The sequence below is a fragment of the Clytia hemisphaerica genome, unplaced genomic scaffold (genome assembly GCF_902728285.1).
Source record: "Clytia hemisphaerica strain Z4C2 unplaced genomic scaffold, Clytia hemisphaerica genome assembly, whole genome shotgun sequence".
NCBI lineage: Eukaryota > Metazoa > Cnidaria > Hydrozoa > Leptothecata > Clytiidae > Clytia > Clytia hemisphaerica.
This window is the reverse complement of record NW_027103455.1, coordinates 121,353-137,137: the sequence shown is the minus strand read 5'-3', so window position 1 is coordinate 137,137 and position 15,785 is coordinate 121,353. Positions and strand designations below refer to the sequence as shown.

General features: G+C 35.8%; 2 protein-coding genes and 1 long non-coding RNA gene across 3 annotated transcripts; 1 reads left to right on the top strand and 2 right to left on the bottom strand.

Annotated features, from left to right (window-relative positions):
- Positions 1 to 3,367: 3,367 nt before the first annotated feature.
- Positions 3,368 to 7,403, bottom strand: LOC136798225 (large ribosomal subunit protein uL15-like). Its single transcript, XM_067054804.1, has 4 exons — positions 7,315 to 7,403; positions 7,034 to 7,097; positions 6,623 to 6,873; positions 3,368 to 3,523 (listed from the first exon to the last, which is right to left on the bottom strand). Exons 1-4 carry the CDS (start codon positions 7,315 to 7,317, stop codon positions 3,395 to 3,397), a joined length of 447 nt encoding a protein of 148 aa, XP_066910905.1. The 5' UTR covers positions 7,318 to 7,403; the 3' UTR covers positions 3,368 to 3,394.
- LOC136798224 (uncharacterized) lies at positions 4,376 to 5,541 on the top strand. The gene is made up of 2 exons (XR_010845362.1): positions 4,376 to 4,741; positions 4,871 to 5,541. It is a non-coding gene; the product is annotated as an uncharacterized lncRNA (long non-coding RNA).
- A 4,381-nt stretch (positions 7,404 to 11,784) lies between the features above and the next one.
- LOC136798223 (uncharacterized) lies at positions 11,785 to 15,289 on the bottom strand. Its single transcript, XM_067054803.1, has 2 exons — positions 14,203 to 15,289; positions 11,785 to 12,570 (listed from the first exon to the last, which is right to left on the bottom strand). The coding sequence occupies exons 1-2, from the start codon at positions 14,228 to 14,230 to the stop codon at positions 11,909 to 11,911; spliced, it is 690 nt and encodes a 229-aa protein (XP_066910904.1). The 5' UTR covers positions 14,231 to 15,289; the 3' UTR covers positions 11,785 to 11,908.
- Between the last annotated feature and the right edge of the window lie 496 nt (positions 15,290 to 15,785).

Here is a 15,785-nt window from a genome sequence, read left to right as displayed (position 1 = left end):
ATTAGTTGCCGCCAAAATAAGCTCCCTTAAGGTAAACAAAAATTGGCCAAGCAGCAAAAAGGGATAAATGTTCCTTGAATCCGTTAAATAAGGTTGTTTTTGCTTTGACTTTAATTTAAAAGGGGACTCAAAGACTAGAAATATATGCCTATAAGTCGCCTTTATCCTTTAAGTATAATTTTAATTTCATGTCTTCTCTAAGGAATACATGGTTTCTCATTGTCAGAGAAATGCTCATGACAAATTTTGACTTTGGGTCAGGTACTGCGTATGTGTGCGCATGTGCAGGGTAAGAAAATCGGGCTTTTTGTCGATTCAGCAGAACTTTATTATCACTATCAGAAAATTAGCCTATACATAATCGGTTAGTTAGCCGATGGATAATAAATTTATTCATATTTCTGTTTCCAAAATTGAATGTTATATCAGTTTAAGTGAAAAAGATTCTTTTGGCTTTGGGCAATAAAGTAATGGTGAAAAATAGACGCGACTATTTTTATTTATACTTCGTTTGAAATCGAGGTTTTTATAGATTTTCGGCTAAATAGCCTATGATAGGCTAATCAGCCTATAATATGCTAATTTGAAGGTGTTCTTGACTGCCAAATATTATAATGGCTTTAGCAAGATGTTGAACAGCAAGATGAAGGAACTACAGCTGCTAAAAGCAAAATCTAAACATCATTCACGAGAAAGAAAATTTTCTCTTTTTTAATGATTTGATTGTATAAAGGTGTGATATACACCGTGGCTTGTTAGTGCCATGTATAAACTACATAATTTTCAACAACCGATATGCACGATTTGACAGTAAAAGGCACAAATTCATGAAAATATTGAAACCCAATAGTGCCACCCGCGAAATGAGTCTAGGTAATGTTCTAGTTGGTGAGTTGCTATTTTCGAGTTCGGGAGTTTGTAAAACTTTTCGGCGACCGAAAATCTTCTAATTTAAACTAATGTAGCCCAAAAGTACAAATTAGCCAGTACCAAACATATTGACTTTAAGATCATGAAAATGGTAAGGTGCTGGTTAGCAAAGCCAAAATACTTACATGTTTTTTTTTATAAGCATTGCACTTATAAGCATATCTAGGCTCAGATATGGGGAAAAATTAAGCATATGGCCAGCATTACTTGAGCCTACGTAAAATGTTTTTTTCTTGATTTTGGCTTTTTTTGGCTGGAATTTTACCAATTTTCAGTATTTCCCTAAATTTATGCTTTAGATTTAAGCATCCCCTCAAGCATTTTTCAGCCTTATTAAGCTTTCGACCTAAGCATTTCTGAGCCTGTTTTCGGATTTTTGTATGCTTATAAAAAAAAAAACATGAAATCAAAAGACTTTAACGACCAATTACCGACACATTCAACTCCTGTTTTTCTTTATACCTCTATGATGTCATGCAGGAAATATAAATGGATATGAATTGACAGTATAAAATAGCATTCCATGCTCTCAGCGCACGTGTATAAGGCAAATAAGCATATTACAGGTGGTATATTTATTTATTATACGTATTATATGTGTTATATATTACTCTCATACTACATTTACTTTCAAAATCGTACTTTTGATGTATGTTATTCTTTTTCGGTAGCCGGTAATTTTAAGAGGTTTTTTTACTACCCTGGTAGTAAAAGTTTTTGGGACAATTTGTCATGGAGACCACCTATTTTTTGGTTGCTTTTCGGACTAATTTTCCAAAAAAGCTAAAAAAATGATTATTTCTGTGACACATTTTTCACTTAGTGCAGAATCTAATGTTTTGTCCTAGAATTAAAATCTTTTTTATATTAACAAAAAATTTCGAGAATTTTTTGTTTGCAGAAAACAACAAATAATTTTTTCATAAAAAATTTCAGATTTTTTCAGCATTTTCAAATTAAAAGAATTACAAAAATAGCTAAATTTGCTTATTTTACCAGTTTTAACTACTCTTAGGGGCCAAATAAACGGCCCCCCGCTTGTTAATTTATTTCCAACCCCCCGGACGTTATTAGGACCCCCGTTTATTAATTTTTTAAAAAATTCCCAGCTCCCAAAAGGAAAGTTTCTTGTTTTACTCTAAAAAGCCTAAATTTAGTCTATTTTGACCCTTTTTAGGGTTTTTAAAACTCCATTTTCCAACCCCCCGGTAATTATGTCCCCCCTGTTTATTTGGCACCTAAGAGTACCCGGGTAGTAAAAATATTTAAGATTTAACACATAGATACCACCCATTTTAGTATTTAACTACCCTGGGTAGTAAATTTTTTTCTCGATTTTTCGTTTGAGACAAAAGGGAGTTCCCGGTGAAATTTTAAACACCACAAATGATTTTTAAGCACCTTTAACTACAGTTGGAAAGTAGAGTTGATGAGACTTAATCAAATTTGCTCGAATAAGACTTGGAATATAGCCTAGAAGCCACCAAACCCTCTAAAATCGAAATATTCAATGAAAGAAAGTGGAAGTGCTAAAATAGCCATTCTCGCCTGAACTTTAAATTCTGAAAAACGTTAAAACACACTAAAATCTCAATATATTTCCACCATGATTGTAGCTCTCACTAATAGCAAGACACTGTCCTGATATGAAACAGAAATACGCATGTAAAAACATTAGATGGACTAAAGCGAATGTCGAGAGAAAAGATGTTCAGAGCAAATGATTGGTGTATCTTCATACTGATTCAGAGGATTGACAGATTTAAAAGTTCATAACATCTTTATGCTTAATTACGAATTAGGAGCATACACGTTCAGAACAATATTCCATTGTCTTCATTAATGGAAAAGAAAAGGACATACACGTTCAGAACAATATTTGATTTGTCTTCACTTTATTTTCAGAGGATTGACAGATTTAAAAGTTCATCATAACACATCAGTCCTTTTTCAATAACAATTTGATGACCATAACACGATCAAACAAGTAAATTTCAAAACCATCTTGCCATTTGAAAGGCCCAATCACTAGCAGAATAATTTGAGTGGGATAAATAAAGATAAAATATTACATCAGAAAAAGAGGTACTTAGCAATGTTCAGATCGTTATAATCTATCTTCATTTTGTTCAGAGGATTGACAGATATAAGAAATCATCACAACATTGCAATTTATACAAGTGTACAAAATTACTCAAAGCTCAATAATGTTGATACAGAAAAAAAAGACGGCTCATACAAACAAATCAAGCTTGATTGTATAATTCAAGTGATGGTCTTAACACTCAACAAAATATCACGAGTCTTTCATTTCAAAGCCTTGTCTTTGTAAAAGCTATCACATTCATTGCACTGAAGATGAAAATAGTATTATAGAACCTTCCTTTATTGTACAATCAAACTCAACAACAATCCCTAAATAACAGAGACATAGCAATTCCCACCAGATTTTTTTATTCACAATTTAAGCAGTTAATACACAAGTGCCTCCAACACTCTTGATTTTATCTTCTGCTTTTCGACTGAAGAATCGAGCTTTTACGATGACAGGTTGTTTTGGTAATAACCCTTTTCCAAGGACTTTGTAGTATCCCTAAAAAAGAAATTATGAATTTTTCATTACTCTAAAATTTGATAACTTAATAATTTCCATTCGAATTAAATAGCTTGGCTCCCAGTAGTCTACACAATAGACAGCTCCAGGCTTTTAGGCCTTACTCTTGGACTATAGGCACTGCTATGGGCGGCCACTAGAAGACCCCACCGGAAATTGCTTATTAATAGGTTTATACATAATAGACAACTTTCACAAAATATGTTTATCAATTGAGATTTCAAATAAAATAATGTTTAAAACACAGCTGATTGGCTTAGGTTTTCAAAACTCTATTGTATCATTTAAACCTCAGTGCGCATGCGATCCATCATGGTTCCCTTGCTCATATCAGGGAGGCCCGAAACGGGGGTAAGAGAATTAAAGTTTCTAAGTAAAACCTTAATTATCACCCAAAAAAGTGCCTTTTTTATGTCCATATCTTTTAAATAGATTGTCCCAGCCTTATCCCTCTTTCAGTAAAGCTTCCTATACCTTTTGTCCTTCAGAAAAAACAAAAATATTAGCCTTAATTGCTTGCTTTCAGTTCCTGTAGCCAGTAGTGTGACCCCCTGTATTTCTATTTGTGACCCCCTGTATTTCGCGCGGGTTTTTTAATAGAGATGTCACATGACTCAAATCCCGCAGTCTCATTGGACTAGAGAAAGCGAAAGTGAAATCGCGCAATCTGATTGGATGAAAAAAGACCGCGGGAGCTGGAAACGAATGGAATTCTCTAGAATTCTCATTTGAAAACAAAATGGGGGCGAGAAAAGCACGTCTTTTGCTTTGGACGAAAGGTTGTAAATTCTGGTTGATTTTAAGGTTTTATCTTATCTTATCTCATTTACTTTAACCTTTTCAGCCCGGCGGACGAGTATAGTCGTCGAGCATACGTTCCGGCGGACGAGTATATACGTTTTTTTGACATAGTGATCTTCTAAGCTATATTTCTCCCATTGGCTTCTTTGCTAGCCGTAGAAGTAAAGAGAAACGGAAAGTAGAGGTTCTAAGCTTTCTTTTGATATATGGTGATGTAATGTTTTGATCACGTGGTGAGGCAGCAGATTTCGGAGAAAAGGTAGAGAAAAACACTGAATCAAGATGGCGACCAAGAAATGGGTTTTTCAAACTTACTGCTAAAGTTCTTGGATTTTTTGACTGGTTTAGGCCACTTTTCTTCATGGAAACATTGTTTTTATAATGGCAAAACATCCAGTAAGTATATCTTATATTTTGTGTTTTGTTTTTAGCATAAAAATTCCATTTATTTGTCACTTTGACCACTTTTCTCGACAAACCATCGGTGTCGACCCAAACTTACAGTACTTTTTACTTTTTATTCAGGTTGGAGCATGGAAAGTGGACAAATTCAATGCAAAAGTGTTTTCTACACCTCATTTATTTCAAAGGAGCACCAAAGAATTTGAAAAGCCTGGATTTATGTTGAATTGCACTACTTCTTCCGCTCCACCAGCAACGGTCGATCGATCCCCGAAATTCTTGGCTCATAACGATGTCCTGATTACAGCTTATATGGATCAAAATGATGGCAGGAACCACATAACAGCCACATGGAATTATTATGATGACATTTAGCATTCCTTATGGGCAAAAGAGACCAGATTTGATAGCAATGAGTTTGCCTCAAAAGGCTTACGGTTTTTGGAAACTTTGCAACTGTCGCCGACTATGCCATCTAGTTTCACGGTAGCCAATACCCTTCAAAAGCTTCAGGAGCTAAGAATACTGACTGAAAGTGTTGTTTAGATAGTTGGGGAATACTTTTACACCATTTTTGATGTTGTAGCTGCTTCTGGAAACACATTATCATCAAAATACTTCAAAATTGTATATATTGGATTTTTTTAGCCGAAAATCGTGATTTTTGGCAAAAGTGACCGATATTTGGGAGGCTGGTGTGACACATACAGATTTTTCTGGATGCTGATTTTTGGTATATTACTTCAAAATGATGTATAGATTGATAAATAGCCAAAGACAGATTTTTTAATTAACTTCCCCCCACTTTTTTTTGCTCTAGAAGTGAAAAATGCAAAAAAAGTGACATTACCGCAAAACGTGAAAAAAAACTCTGGTTTACGTGATGCTACCATTTTTGTTGGAATATTTTATTTGGATTGGTACTTGGTCTAAAAGTTGTAGAATTTAAGTAGCTTTTCAGGGATACCTTACTTTTTTTCTAAACATTCCTAGTTCTTGAGTTATGATCAAATAACTGAACATGTCTATTTTCTGAAAAAATGTTGCGCGCTGACAGCGTGAAAATTTTAAAAGTTGCGCGCTGGAAAGGTTAATTAGTAGAGGCTTCTTCAATGTTTGGGTAAGGTAAGTCTGTAAAAGTTATTTGTTTTTCGGTGGAAAAAAGTGTTTAAAAAAGCATTTTATGTGCTCAAGGTTTATTTTTCTTCGCAAATTTTTGTCTTCAATCTTAAATAGATGAACGAGTATTTGACTGATGCTTATGATTTTTTCATAGAACATAGTAAAACTATTAAGAACTTAGACCTTTTTACAGAATTTCAAAAAATCTGTTAGTTCTGGAGATATATTGAAAAGTTTAGACATGGGTAGTTTGCGTTCGTGTTTCGCGTTTCCCAAACCAAACGCACGTGATATTGCGAAGAGTAGGAGTTTTACTCTCAAAACAAAGGAAGATAAACGTAGCCTAGCCAGCATAAGATATGGTACAGGAAAAAACAACTACCAAACATATCAAAACAAAATCAAAAACATGTCCTTTTCAGCATGAGTGACCAGATACTATGAAAAATAGATCTTCAAAATTAGTATCTCTTACTTGAACCAACCCGCCCAACCTAACCAGTTGGGTGAAAAACAACAATTTTTTCAAAGATCTAATGCTGAATCATCATTATTTATCATCGAAAAAATTAACGCTTTCAACAATAATTACCGTGTAGAGCAATAATTGATGTTTTCATCTTAAACACCCAACTGCTAACATGAGAAAAATTGATGTGCGAGTGGCCCCCTGATGCCTCAGCAAAGAAAGTTTTTGAAATCACACAACTAAATAATGCTTCCATAAACAAATGACATATAAATGAAACATACTGCCTGAACACAATCAATGACTGGTGCTGGACCTTCTTTCTTTCCAGCATAGTTCTTTCTTGTTTGTTCACTGACAAGGCTCCATAATTTATCACAATTGACAGTTGGGCAGTGGTATTTATTGAGGGTTTTGTGGAAATATCTCATACCAACTTTACCAAAGTAACCAGGATGGTACTTGTCCATAAGTGTTCTGTGGTGATGTTGGCCACCAGCTTTTCCTCGACCACCGGGATGTTTTCTGTGTTTGCCTGGAGAAATGATAAAAAAAATCCATCAAGCATCTTTAGGTGATTGAAACAAAATTTCCTCAGTGAATTAATACTTAATGGAGAGGTTAAACTTTCAAGCAAGGTTACGATTACAGTTACTCTTCTGGCACACTTATGTACTCGTAAAATTTTAACATACCAACACGGCCATGACCAGCACTGACGTGCCCTCTCTTCTTTCGGTTCTTCTTCAATCTGGTGGTCTAGGACAAAAAAAATCGAATATGCTGAAAACACCATTGAAGCTCTAATGATTCGTTCATAAAACACCAAAAGATGTTACAAAGCCGGAAAATAAAGCCAAGGAACTGAAATTCAATGATAACAAAGGAAACTTTAGAACTTTTGAAAATGTTTGGCTGAAAGATTCTGATGATTTCCACAGGAAGAAAAGTGGAAAAAGTTGTTGACTAGACTCACCATCTTGGTCGGCTAAAGAATGACAGTAAGTTTGTTTTGATAAATTCTAGAGGGTATAAATAGAACCGGTTGCCGATCTATTCAGAGGCTAAACGACTTTAGCGGATCAAGCAGAGGCTTGATATCGGTAGCCGTGAAATTACTCTTCTGACCGCTATCCAGAGGCTCAATCGTGGTATCGAAGCAAACACACGAATTTCCCACACTACTTTTTTGGACGTTGGAGTCCTCATGGTCCTGGAAAAAGTGACAGCATTAGCATTCACTCCTCAGTCAAGTTTACATTTAGCTGTAAGTATATCATAGCTAACGAGATATGGCAATTTTCAAATAGGTATTTTTTTCAAGCAACAAGGATGTGACCATTTTGTTTCGACCCATCTTCTTTGCGTTGTCCACACAAAATTTATTGATTGGGCCATTCCAGAATTTGTCTGTAACAGGGCAGGGGACAGATGACACAGGATCTCCAAGGGCAAAAGTTTTCACCAAAATTCAAAATTTCCAAGGGGAGAGAAGGAAATGTATGAATTTCCGAGGCAGGCAATACACCCGTTCAGTTCGGGGCACTTCTTCGGGGCGCAAATTGCATAGATCCGCAACGCTGCGAAATTCTGCATCTTTGGCGTTGTGATTTTCCGTTTTATCGCTGCATAATTTCGCAGCCCTAGCCTATGGCTATGGACCAAAACCGGCATCGCAGGGCCTGGACCGGGGTCCCAAAATAATGTGTATTTTTTGAAGAACAACTCAAAAGGAAACTTTATATATCCGGAATGTTTGAAGAGGGCAGCGATTAAACCCCTCCATAAAAAAGAATCTAAACTCGATATTGGCAACTACAGACCCATTTCCTTATTATCAAATATTAACAAAATTTTTGAAAAAATAATTCACACTAGTCTGACGGATTTCATAAATAAACACAACATCATTTTTGATAATCAATTTGGTTTCAGGAAAGGCCATAACACAAACCATGCCCTTATTGCACTAACTGAATTAGTTAGGAAGTCTCTGGACAATAATCAATTCGCTGCTGGTATTTTCATAGACTTTTTTAACATTTTTCGAAATTCTTTTCAAGACTTTCGTCAAATTTCCTCATGGTCGAGGGAATAAGAGTACTACCTAATATTTTTCTATGGGCTGAGGGTTATAGCATTTGCCATAGATTAGTAGGTTGGGTTTGAAATTTTCGATTTTCTTCGAGGGTTTATCACTTTTGAACGTTCATTGTGCATGAAAACGTATGGTGGCGTTTCATTTTTCCGAGAGTGTTTACGGAGGTCTTCTGTCGAAAGTCTATCACTCAATCAAAGTTTTCGGCCCTTATTTCGATAACTTCTCATGATAGTTGGGCCATGTTACTCGTGTGTGGGTAACATCCTCATGGAGAACACTCTTTCGGAAAGTAATTTTGTTTGGAGTGGTGTGGGGTATTTTTTAATGTATTTCTATGGGTTTGGAGCTTGAAAAATCAAGTAAATATATGTAAGGAACTTACCAGATTCAAATAGATCTTGTGAGCTCATCTTGTCAGTGTGGTTTATCTTCAAAAAGGATGTTTTTGGTTCGCGTGTTTCTTTTTGTGCAGTTGTTGTGTGCAATGGTCACGTGTTTGGTTTTTTCTGTTTCTGATTGGTTGTTCTTATCTCCGGGTCATGATTGGTTTTTCTTGTTTCAGGTTTATTGTGATTGGTTCGCTTCGATAGCGCGTTTGTTGTTGCCATAGACAGCCCTTTTGTTTGGGCCCTCTCATGGTGGAAAGCTTTTGTTGTGCTAATGACGTAGTCCATTGTTTGGATTGGTTTCATTTTTTGTTAATATGTGCTGTGGGGTGGTTTGCCGTGAGATAAATGTGTACGGGGGTGGTTCGAGCGTGGGTGGTAAGGGTGGTGGTAGAGTTAAGATAGATGAGTAGTGGATGATGTTTTTCTATATTTTTAAGTAGGGTAGTGTGTCTTGATGGGTGCCAAGTTTGAGTTTCCGTGTAGTATGGTGGCGGTAGTTTGCGGGAGGTGGTGTAGGGTGGGATTAGTTTAACGGTTTTCTGGTATCTCCCCGGGGGGTCACTCAAGGTACTTGAGATGTAGCTTAGATGTATAGTAGAGTCGATGCGGTGTTCAGATATAGTAGAGTCGGGGCGGTGTGCAGATATAGGGCGTGTGGGGTGTGTAGTGGTAGTCTCGGGGGTATTTGGTCCAAATCTGTCGGCCCAAAAATTTTTTCTAACGGCCAAAAAAATTTTTTTGTTCGGCCAAAAAATCTTTCTTTGTCGGCCAAAAAATCTTTCTTGTCGGCCAAAGAAATTCCTTGTCAGCCCAAAAAACTTTTTTGTCGGCCCAAAAAAAACTTTTTTATGTGGTCAGGGGCCAGGGTGCGGTGTTTGGCCCTTCCTGAACGTATCAGATACGTCTTTCGGGTCCGAAGGTAAGAGGCCCCTGTCACATAATTTTATAAGTGTAAAAGGTATATTTAAGGTCTGGGGTTTCATTGAGGGGGAGAAGTATGTTTTGAAATATATGTGTATATATTTGCGATATAAATTCTCTATATATTTAAAATTGAGCGCTATTTTTATATATATACCTGCTATTTTTCAGTAAAGCGTGTATGAACCAAAATGTCTTTTAAGTTTTTATGTCTTTTATATACAATGTAGGGTTTTTCTGGATATATTTTTTTCAGTTCTGTGTCATTTTTTATCAAGTGCCAATGTTTGTGTAAGGCATTTTTAATCGGCGAAAGGTGTTCGTAGAATTCAATGGTGAATGGTAGTCTGGTTTTTTTATCCGGTTGTGTAGGTTTTGTAGGTTTTTTGAGATTATTTTTTCTTTGTTTTTTAAGTTTTTGAAGTTTACTTTGTTTGTTTTTGCTTTTGTCTGGGAAGAGGCAGTCCTTTTGTGTCAGGGTTCTGGTTTTGTTGAAGTTTTTGTTGATGGTTTTTCTGGGGTATCCCCGTAGTAGTAGTGTTTTCTTTAGGTCTATTAACTCTTCTTTGTATATGGCGTCGTCGGTGGTTAGTAATCGGTATCTTAATGCTTGTGTATATATTATGTTTTCTTTTGTGTGTTTGGGGTGGTATGAGGTGTAATGTAGTAAGGACCTTGCGTCTGTGGGTTTGATAAATACCTTACTTTTGAGTTTACTAGTTTTTTCATCAATGTATATGGTCGTGTCCAAGAAGTTGATTTCTTTGGTCGAGTATTCCATCGTGAATTTTATTGTTGGGTGGATATTGTTTAGGTATTTTTCAAACTTGAGTAGTTCATCTAGACTACTGTTCCATAGTAAAAAGATATCGTCCAAAAATCTTGAGTATTTGGAGATTTTTGATTTGAATGGTTCAATTAGTATTTTATCCTCCTCCATTTTTCCTAGGAACAGGGTTGCGTAGCTAGGGGCAACCCTCGTTCCCATGCTAGTACCAAATTTTTGTTTATATTTCCGGTCTTTAAATTCAAAATAATTGTTTTCGAGTATAAAAAGGAACAGGGTGTGAAGAATTCTGTTGTTTGGGGTGAATTTTGGTATATCTAGGTGGTTTTTATTTATATAGTGTAGGCATGCTTCTATGCCTTCTTCGTGGGGTATGTTTGTGTATAAGGATTTGATGTCAAATGTCACTAGGTATGTTGTGTTGCTCGAATTGTGGTCTATAGTTTTCTGTAGAAAGTGTTTTGTATCTTTGATAAATGATTTTAGTGTTAAGGTTAGTGGTTGGACACATTTCGTCAGGAATTCAGAAATGTTCTCTGTTACCGAGTTCACTGCGGAAACAATTGGTCTTCCTGGGATTTTTGGTTTGTGGATTTTTGGTGTTATATAGAATAGGCCAATGCGTGGCTTGTTTGGTGGTATTAAGTATTCAAATGTGTTTTTGTCAATATGGTAGTGGTAGGCTATGGTGGTTAAGAAAGCTTCAATGTTGGTTTTAGGTCTGAGGTTTGTTCTTCCTTTATTAGCTCATATGATTTTTCATCGTTAAGATGGTCGAAAACTTTGGATTTATAGCAGGTCTTGTTCATGATGACCAGGGCTCCACCCTTATCAGCTGGTTTTATTTCGATGTTTTTGTTTTGGGATAATCTTTTAATGTTTTAGTCTCGTGCAGGTTCAAGTTTTGTTTTAGGCTTCTGTTTTTGTTTTTTTGTATAAATCTGTTGATTTCAAATTTAGTTTTTCTAATGTATGCTTTTAATGTTCTATTGTGGGGATTGGTGGTTTCCATTGTTTAGTTCTATATAAAAGTTTTGGTTTTGAAGGCTTTTTCGAGAAAAAATATTTAGTGAATATTATATTTGTAAAGGTTCTTAGGGCGTGTTGTATATGTTTTTTTATGTGTGTGTTTTTTTGGTGTTGGTACAAAAGTTAGTCCTTTATCTAACAGGTTCAATTCTACTTTTTTTAGCGTCATGTTCGAAAAGTTTTTGACAGTAGTATTTTTTTGTTTTTTGTGTTGTTTTCTTGTGGTAGTGGTTTATGTCTAGTTGTGGGTATTTTTGGAAGGTATCCGTTTTGGTTTTTTTGTTTGCAGGTATATCTTTTTCTTGTTTATGAGTTTTACTATTTACATTATATACATTATAAATCACTTTTTTGACTCTTGTTGTTGGTCGTCGTGGTGGCTGTGTCTTCTCTTATTGTTGGGGCGTTTATTTTCGGTGGGCGGTGGTGTCCGTCTTTGTTTTTGGATCTCCTCATTTACCGTTTTTAAGTTCTCGTCAGAAAGTTTCTCTCTTGCCAGTTCTCTAAGTCCCTTGTGGTATTCCTTCTTTGAGGTGTGGTGTTCGATTAGGACGTCTCTTAGTTCATGTGCTGCTTTTGTCAGTATTTTGTCCCATTGTTTTCGGTGGTCAGTGTTGAGTTGGTTCGTGACCTTTGATGTCACAGTTGGTATTAAGCCTATCGGTACGGTTTCTTTGTTCCTGTGTCTGGTTAGTTGCATAATTTGATTGTTGGTGCTTATTGCTTGTAGTGTATGCCATTTATATTCCTGTACGGCTTGGTGTGATACCTTCTGTTGTTGTCTCTCTGTGTTTGCACGTTGTGTTAGTGTGATTGTTCTGTCGATTTCCTCGAGGAACGGGTCTATGTTTTGTTCTGGGGGATCTTTGTATTCCAGTGTTCTCGCGGTTCGTTTTGCGGCGTTGGTTGTGGTCTTGGTTGTGGTCATTGGTGGTGAGAGGTTTTCCTTGGTTGGTTTGGTGGTCTTGGCTGTGGTCATTGGTGGTGAGATGTTTTCCTCATTTCCTGTAGAGGTAATATAGTGAAGAAGTTAAATGATTCTAATCTAGGGATCACAGTTTATTAGGTTTGTTTTTAGTATTCAATATTACAATTGGTATTTGTCGTGGTGTCTTACGTTTTAGGTGTAGTTTGTCTATATATGCCATGCCTTCTTTTTCTAAGAGCTTCTACGGTTTTTTTATATATGTAATCTATGAAGTTTATTGTGGTTGTAATATTTTGTTTATAAGAGTTTATGTGTATTTTTTTGTATATAAAGATTTGGGGTGGGGTCTATTTTGAGTTTTGTGCACATTCGTATTTTATAAGAATTTATATTCAGTTCTTTAGTTGAATTAGTGTAATTGTGCAATGTTAATTTGTGTTCTTATAAAAGTGGTGAGCTGTAAAAATAAGAGTGGGGTTTTTCTTTTTTCTTTGTATTTATAAGAATTTGTAATTAGTTCTTAAGTCAATTTAGTGTAGTGGTATGATGTTAATTGGTATGTGTTCTTATGAAAGAAATAAACTTTAAAATACGAGTGGGGCTTTTTCTTTGTATAATTTCTCATTTTTTATGTATAATGGTGAGTTCGTAGTCGAAAGAATGTAAACTGTTTTAAATAATGGGGGATAATAGAATATAATGGTTGGACCATATTATTTCTATTGTTGATATATTTTTCAGCGTTCGTGTTCAGTTTTTTGCGAAATTTGTTGAAAATTTTTTTGATATGTTTGTTATGTGTGAGTTTTTTTGAAGTTGAAGTTTTTTTGCGTACTTTTTTTGTTGTTGTTTTTTTAGAAAATTTTTTGAAGTTTTTTAGGAAAAATTTTTTTGTTGAGACATAGTTTTCATAGAGGTGATAAGGTGGTTTCGTTATTTTGAAGAATGATTAGGTTTTCTCGATTTTTTGTCGAGCAAGGATATTTTGGTTTGTGTAGATTTTGGTTGTCCAAGATTTTTGTTGGGTTGGTAAGTTATTCAACTGATTGATTAGTTATCATATAGTAAATTGATTTTTCGGTTATAGTTTTTTAAATTTAAATAATCTGGTGTAATTTTTTGAAGGGGTTTTGGATAGTGTTTTTTGGAAAAATTGTGTTTCATGGGTAGTAAAGACCTTGTCATTTACATCCCATTATTTTTGTGTAGGTTTCCTCTATAAGTTAATTATGTGCAGTTGCCCATAATTGAAGACAATTTTTTAACATTTTTCGAAATTCTTTTCAAGACTTTCGTCAAATTTCCTCATGGTCGAGGGAATAAGAGTACTACCTAATATTTTTCTATGGGCTGAGGGTTATAGCATTTGCCATAGATTAGTAGGTTGGGTTTGAAATTTTCGATTTTCTTCGAGGGTTTATCACTTTTGAACGTTCATTGTGCATGAAAACGTATGGTGGCGTTTCATTTTTCCGAGAGTGTTTACGGAGGTCTTCTGTCGAAAGTCTATCACTCAATCAAAGTTTTCGGCCCTTATTTCGATAACTTCTCATGATAGTTGGGCCATGTTACTCGTGTGTGGGTAACATCCTCATGGAGAACACTCTTTCGGAAAGTAATTTTGTTTGGAGTGGTGTGGGGTATTTTTTAATGTATTTCTATGGGTTTTGGAGCTTGAAAAATCAAGTAAATATATGTAAGGAACTTACCAGATTCAAATAGATCTTGTGAGCTCATCTTGTCAGTGTGGTTTATCTTCAAAAAGGATGTTTTTGGTTCGCGTGTTTCTTTTTGTGCAGTTGTTGTGTGCAATGGTCACGTGTTTGGTTTTTTCTGTTTCTGATTGGTTGTTCTTATCTCCGGGTCATGATTGGTTTTTCTTGTTTCAGGTTTATTGTGATTGGTTCGCTTCGATAGCGCGTTTGTTGTTGCCATAGACAGCCCTTTTGTTTGGGCCCTCTCATGGTGGAAAGCTTTTGTTGTGCTAATGACGTAGTCCATTGTTTGGATTGGTTTCATTTTTTGTTAATATGTGCTGTGGGGTGGTTTGCCGTGAGATAAATGTGTACGGGGGTGGTTCGAGCGTGGGTGGTAAGGGTGGTGGTAGAGTTAAGATAGATGAGTAGTGGATGATGTTTTTCTATATTTTTAAGTAGGGTAGTGTGTCTTGATGGGTGCCAAGTTTGAGTTTCCGTGTAGTATGGTGGCGGTAGTTTGCGGGAGGTGGTGTAGGGTGGGATTAGTTTAACGGTTTTCTGGTATCTCCCCGGGGGGTCACTCAAGGTACTTGAGATGTAGCTTAGATGTATAGTAGAGTCGATGCGGTGTTCAGATATAGTAGAGTCGGGGCGGTGTGCAGATATAGGGCGTGTGGGGTGTGTAGTGGTAGTCTCGGGGGTATTTGGTCCAAATCTTTTGTCAGGCCCAAAAAATTTTTTGTCGGCCCAAAAATTTTTTCTAACGGCCAAAAAAATTTTTTTGTTCGGCCAAAAAATCTTTCTTTGTCGGCCAAAAAATCTTTCTTGTCGGCCAAAGAAATTCCTTGTCAGCCCAAAAAACTTTTTTGTCGGCCCAAAAAAAACTTTTTTATGTGGTCAGGGGCCAGGGTGCGGTGTTTGGCCCTTCCTGAACGTATCAGATACGTCTTTCGGGTCCGAAGGTAAGAGGCCCCTGTCACATAATTTTATAAGTGTAAAAGGTATATTTAAGGTCTGGGGTTTCATTGAGGGGGAGAAGTATGTTTTGAATATATATGTGTATATATTTGCGATATAAATTCTCTATATATTTAAAATTGAGCGCTATTTTTATATATATACCTGCTATTTTTCAGTAAAGCGTGTCTTTTAAGTTTTTATGTCTTTTATATACAATGTAGGGTTTTTCTGGATATATTTTTTTCAGTTCTGTGTCATTTTTTATCAAGTGCCAATGTTTGTGTAAGGCATTTTTAATCGGCGAAAGGTGTTCGTAGAATTCAATGGTGAATGGTAGTCTGGTTTTTTTATCCGGTTGTGTAGGTTTTGTAGGTTTTTTGAGATTATTTTTTCTTTGTTTTTTAAGTTTTTGAAGTTTACTTTGTTTGTTTTTGCTTTTGTCTGGGAAGAGGCAGTCCTTTTGTGTCAGGGTTCTGGTTTTGTTGAAGTTTTTGTTGATGGTTTTTCTGGGGTATCCCCGTAGTAGTAGTGTTTTCTTTAGGTCTATTAACTCTTCTTTGTATATGGCGTCGTCGGTGGTTAGTAATCGGTATCTTAATGCTTGTGTATATATTATGTTTTCTTTTGTGTGTTTG

Bases quoted from the DNA above. Each gene is read 5' to 3' on its own strand.
- LOC136798223 (XM_067054803.1), bottom strand. From the start codon at position 14,230: ATGAGCTCACAAGATCTATTTGAATCTG. The intron at 12,571-14,202 runs GTAAGTTCCTTA...TTACCTCTACAG, and splicing joins ACAAGATCTATTTGAATCTG to GAAATGAGGAAAACATCTCA.
- LOC136798225 (XM_067054804.1), bottom strand. The intron at 6,874-7,033 runs GTATGTTAAAAT...TCATTTCTCCAG, and splicing joins TGCTGGTCATGGCCGTGTTG to GCAAACACAGAAAACATCCC. The intron at 3,524-6,622 runs GTATGTTTCATT...TTTCTTTTTTAG, and splicing joins TCATTGATTGTGTTCAGGCA to GGATACTACAAAGTCCTTGG.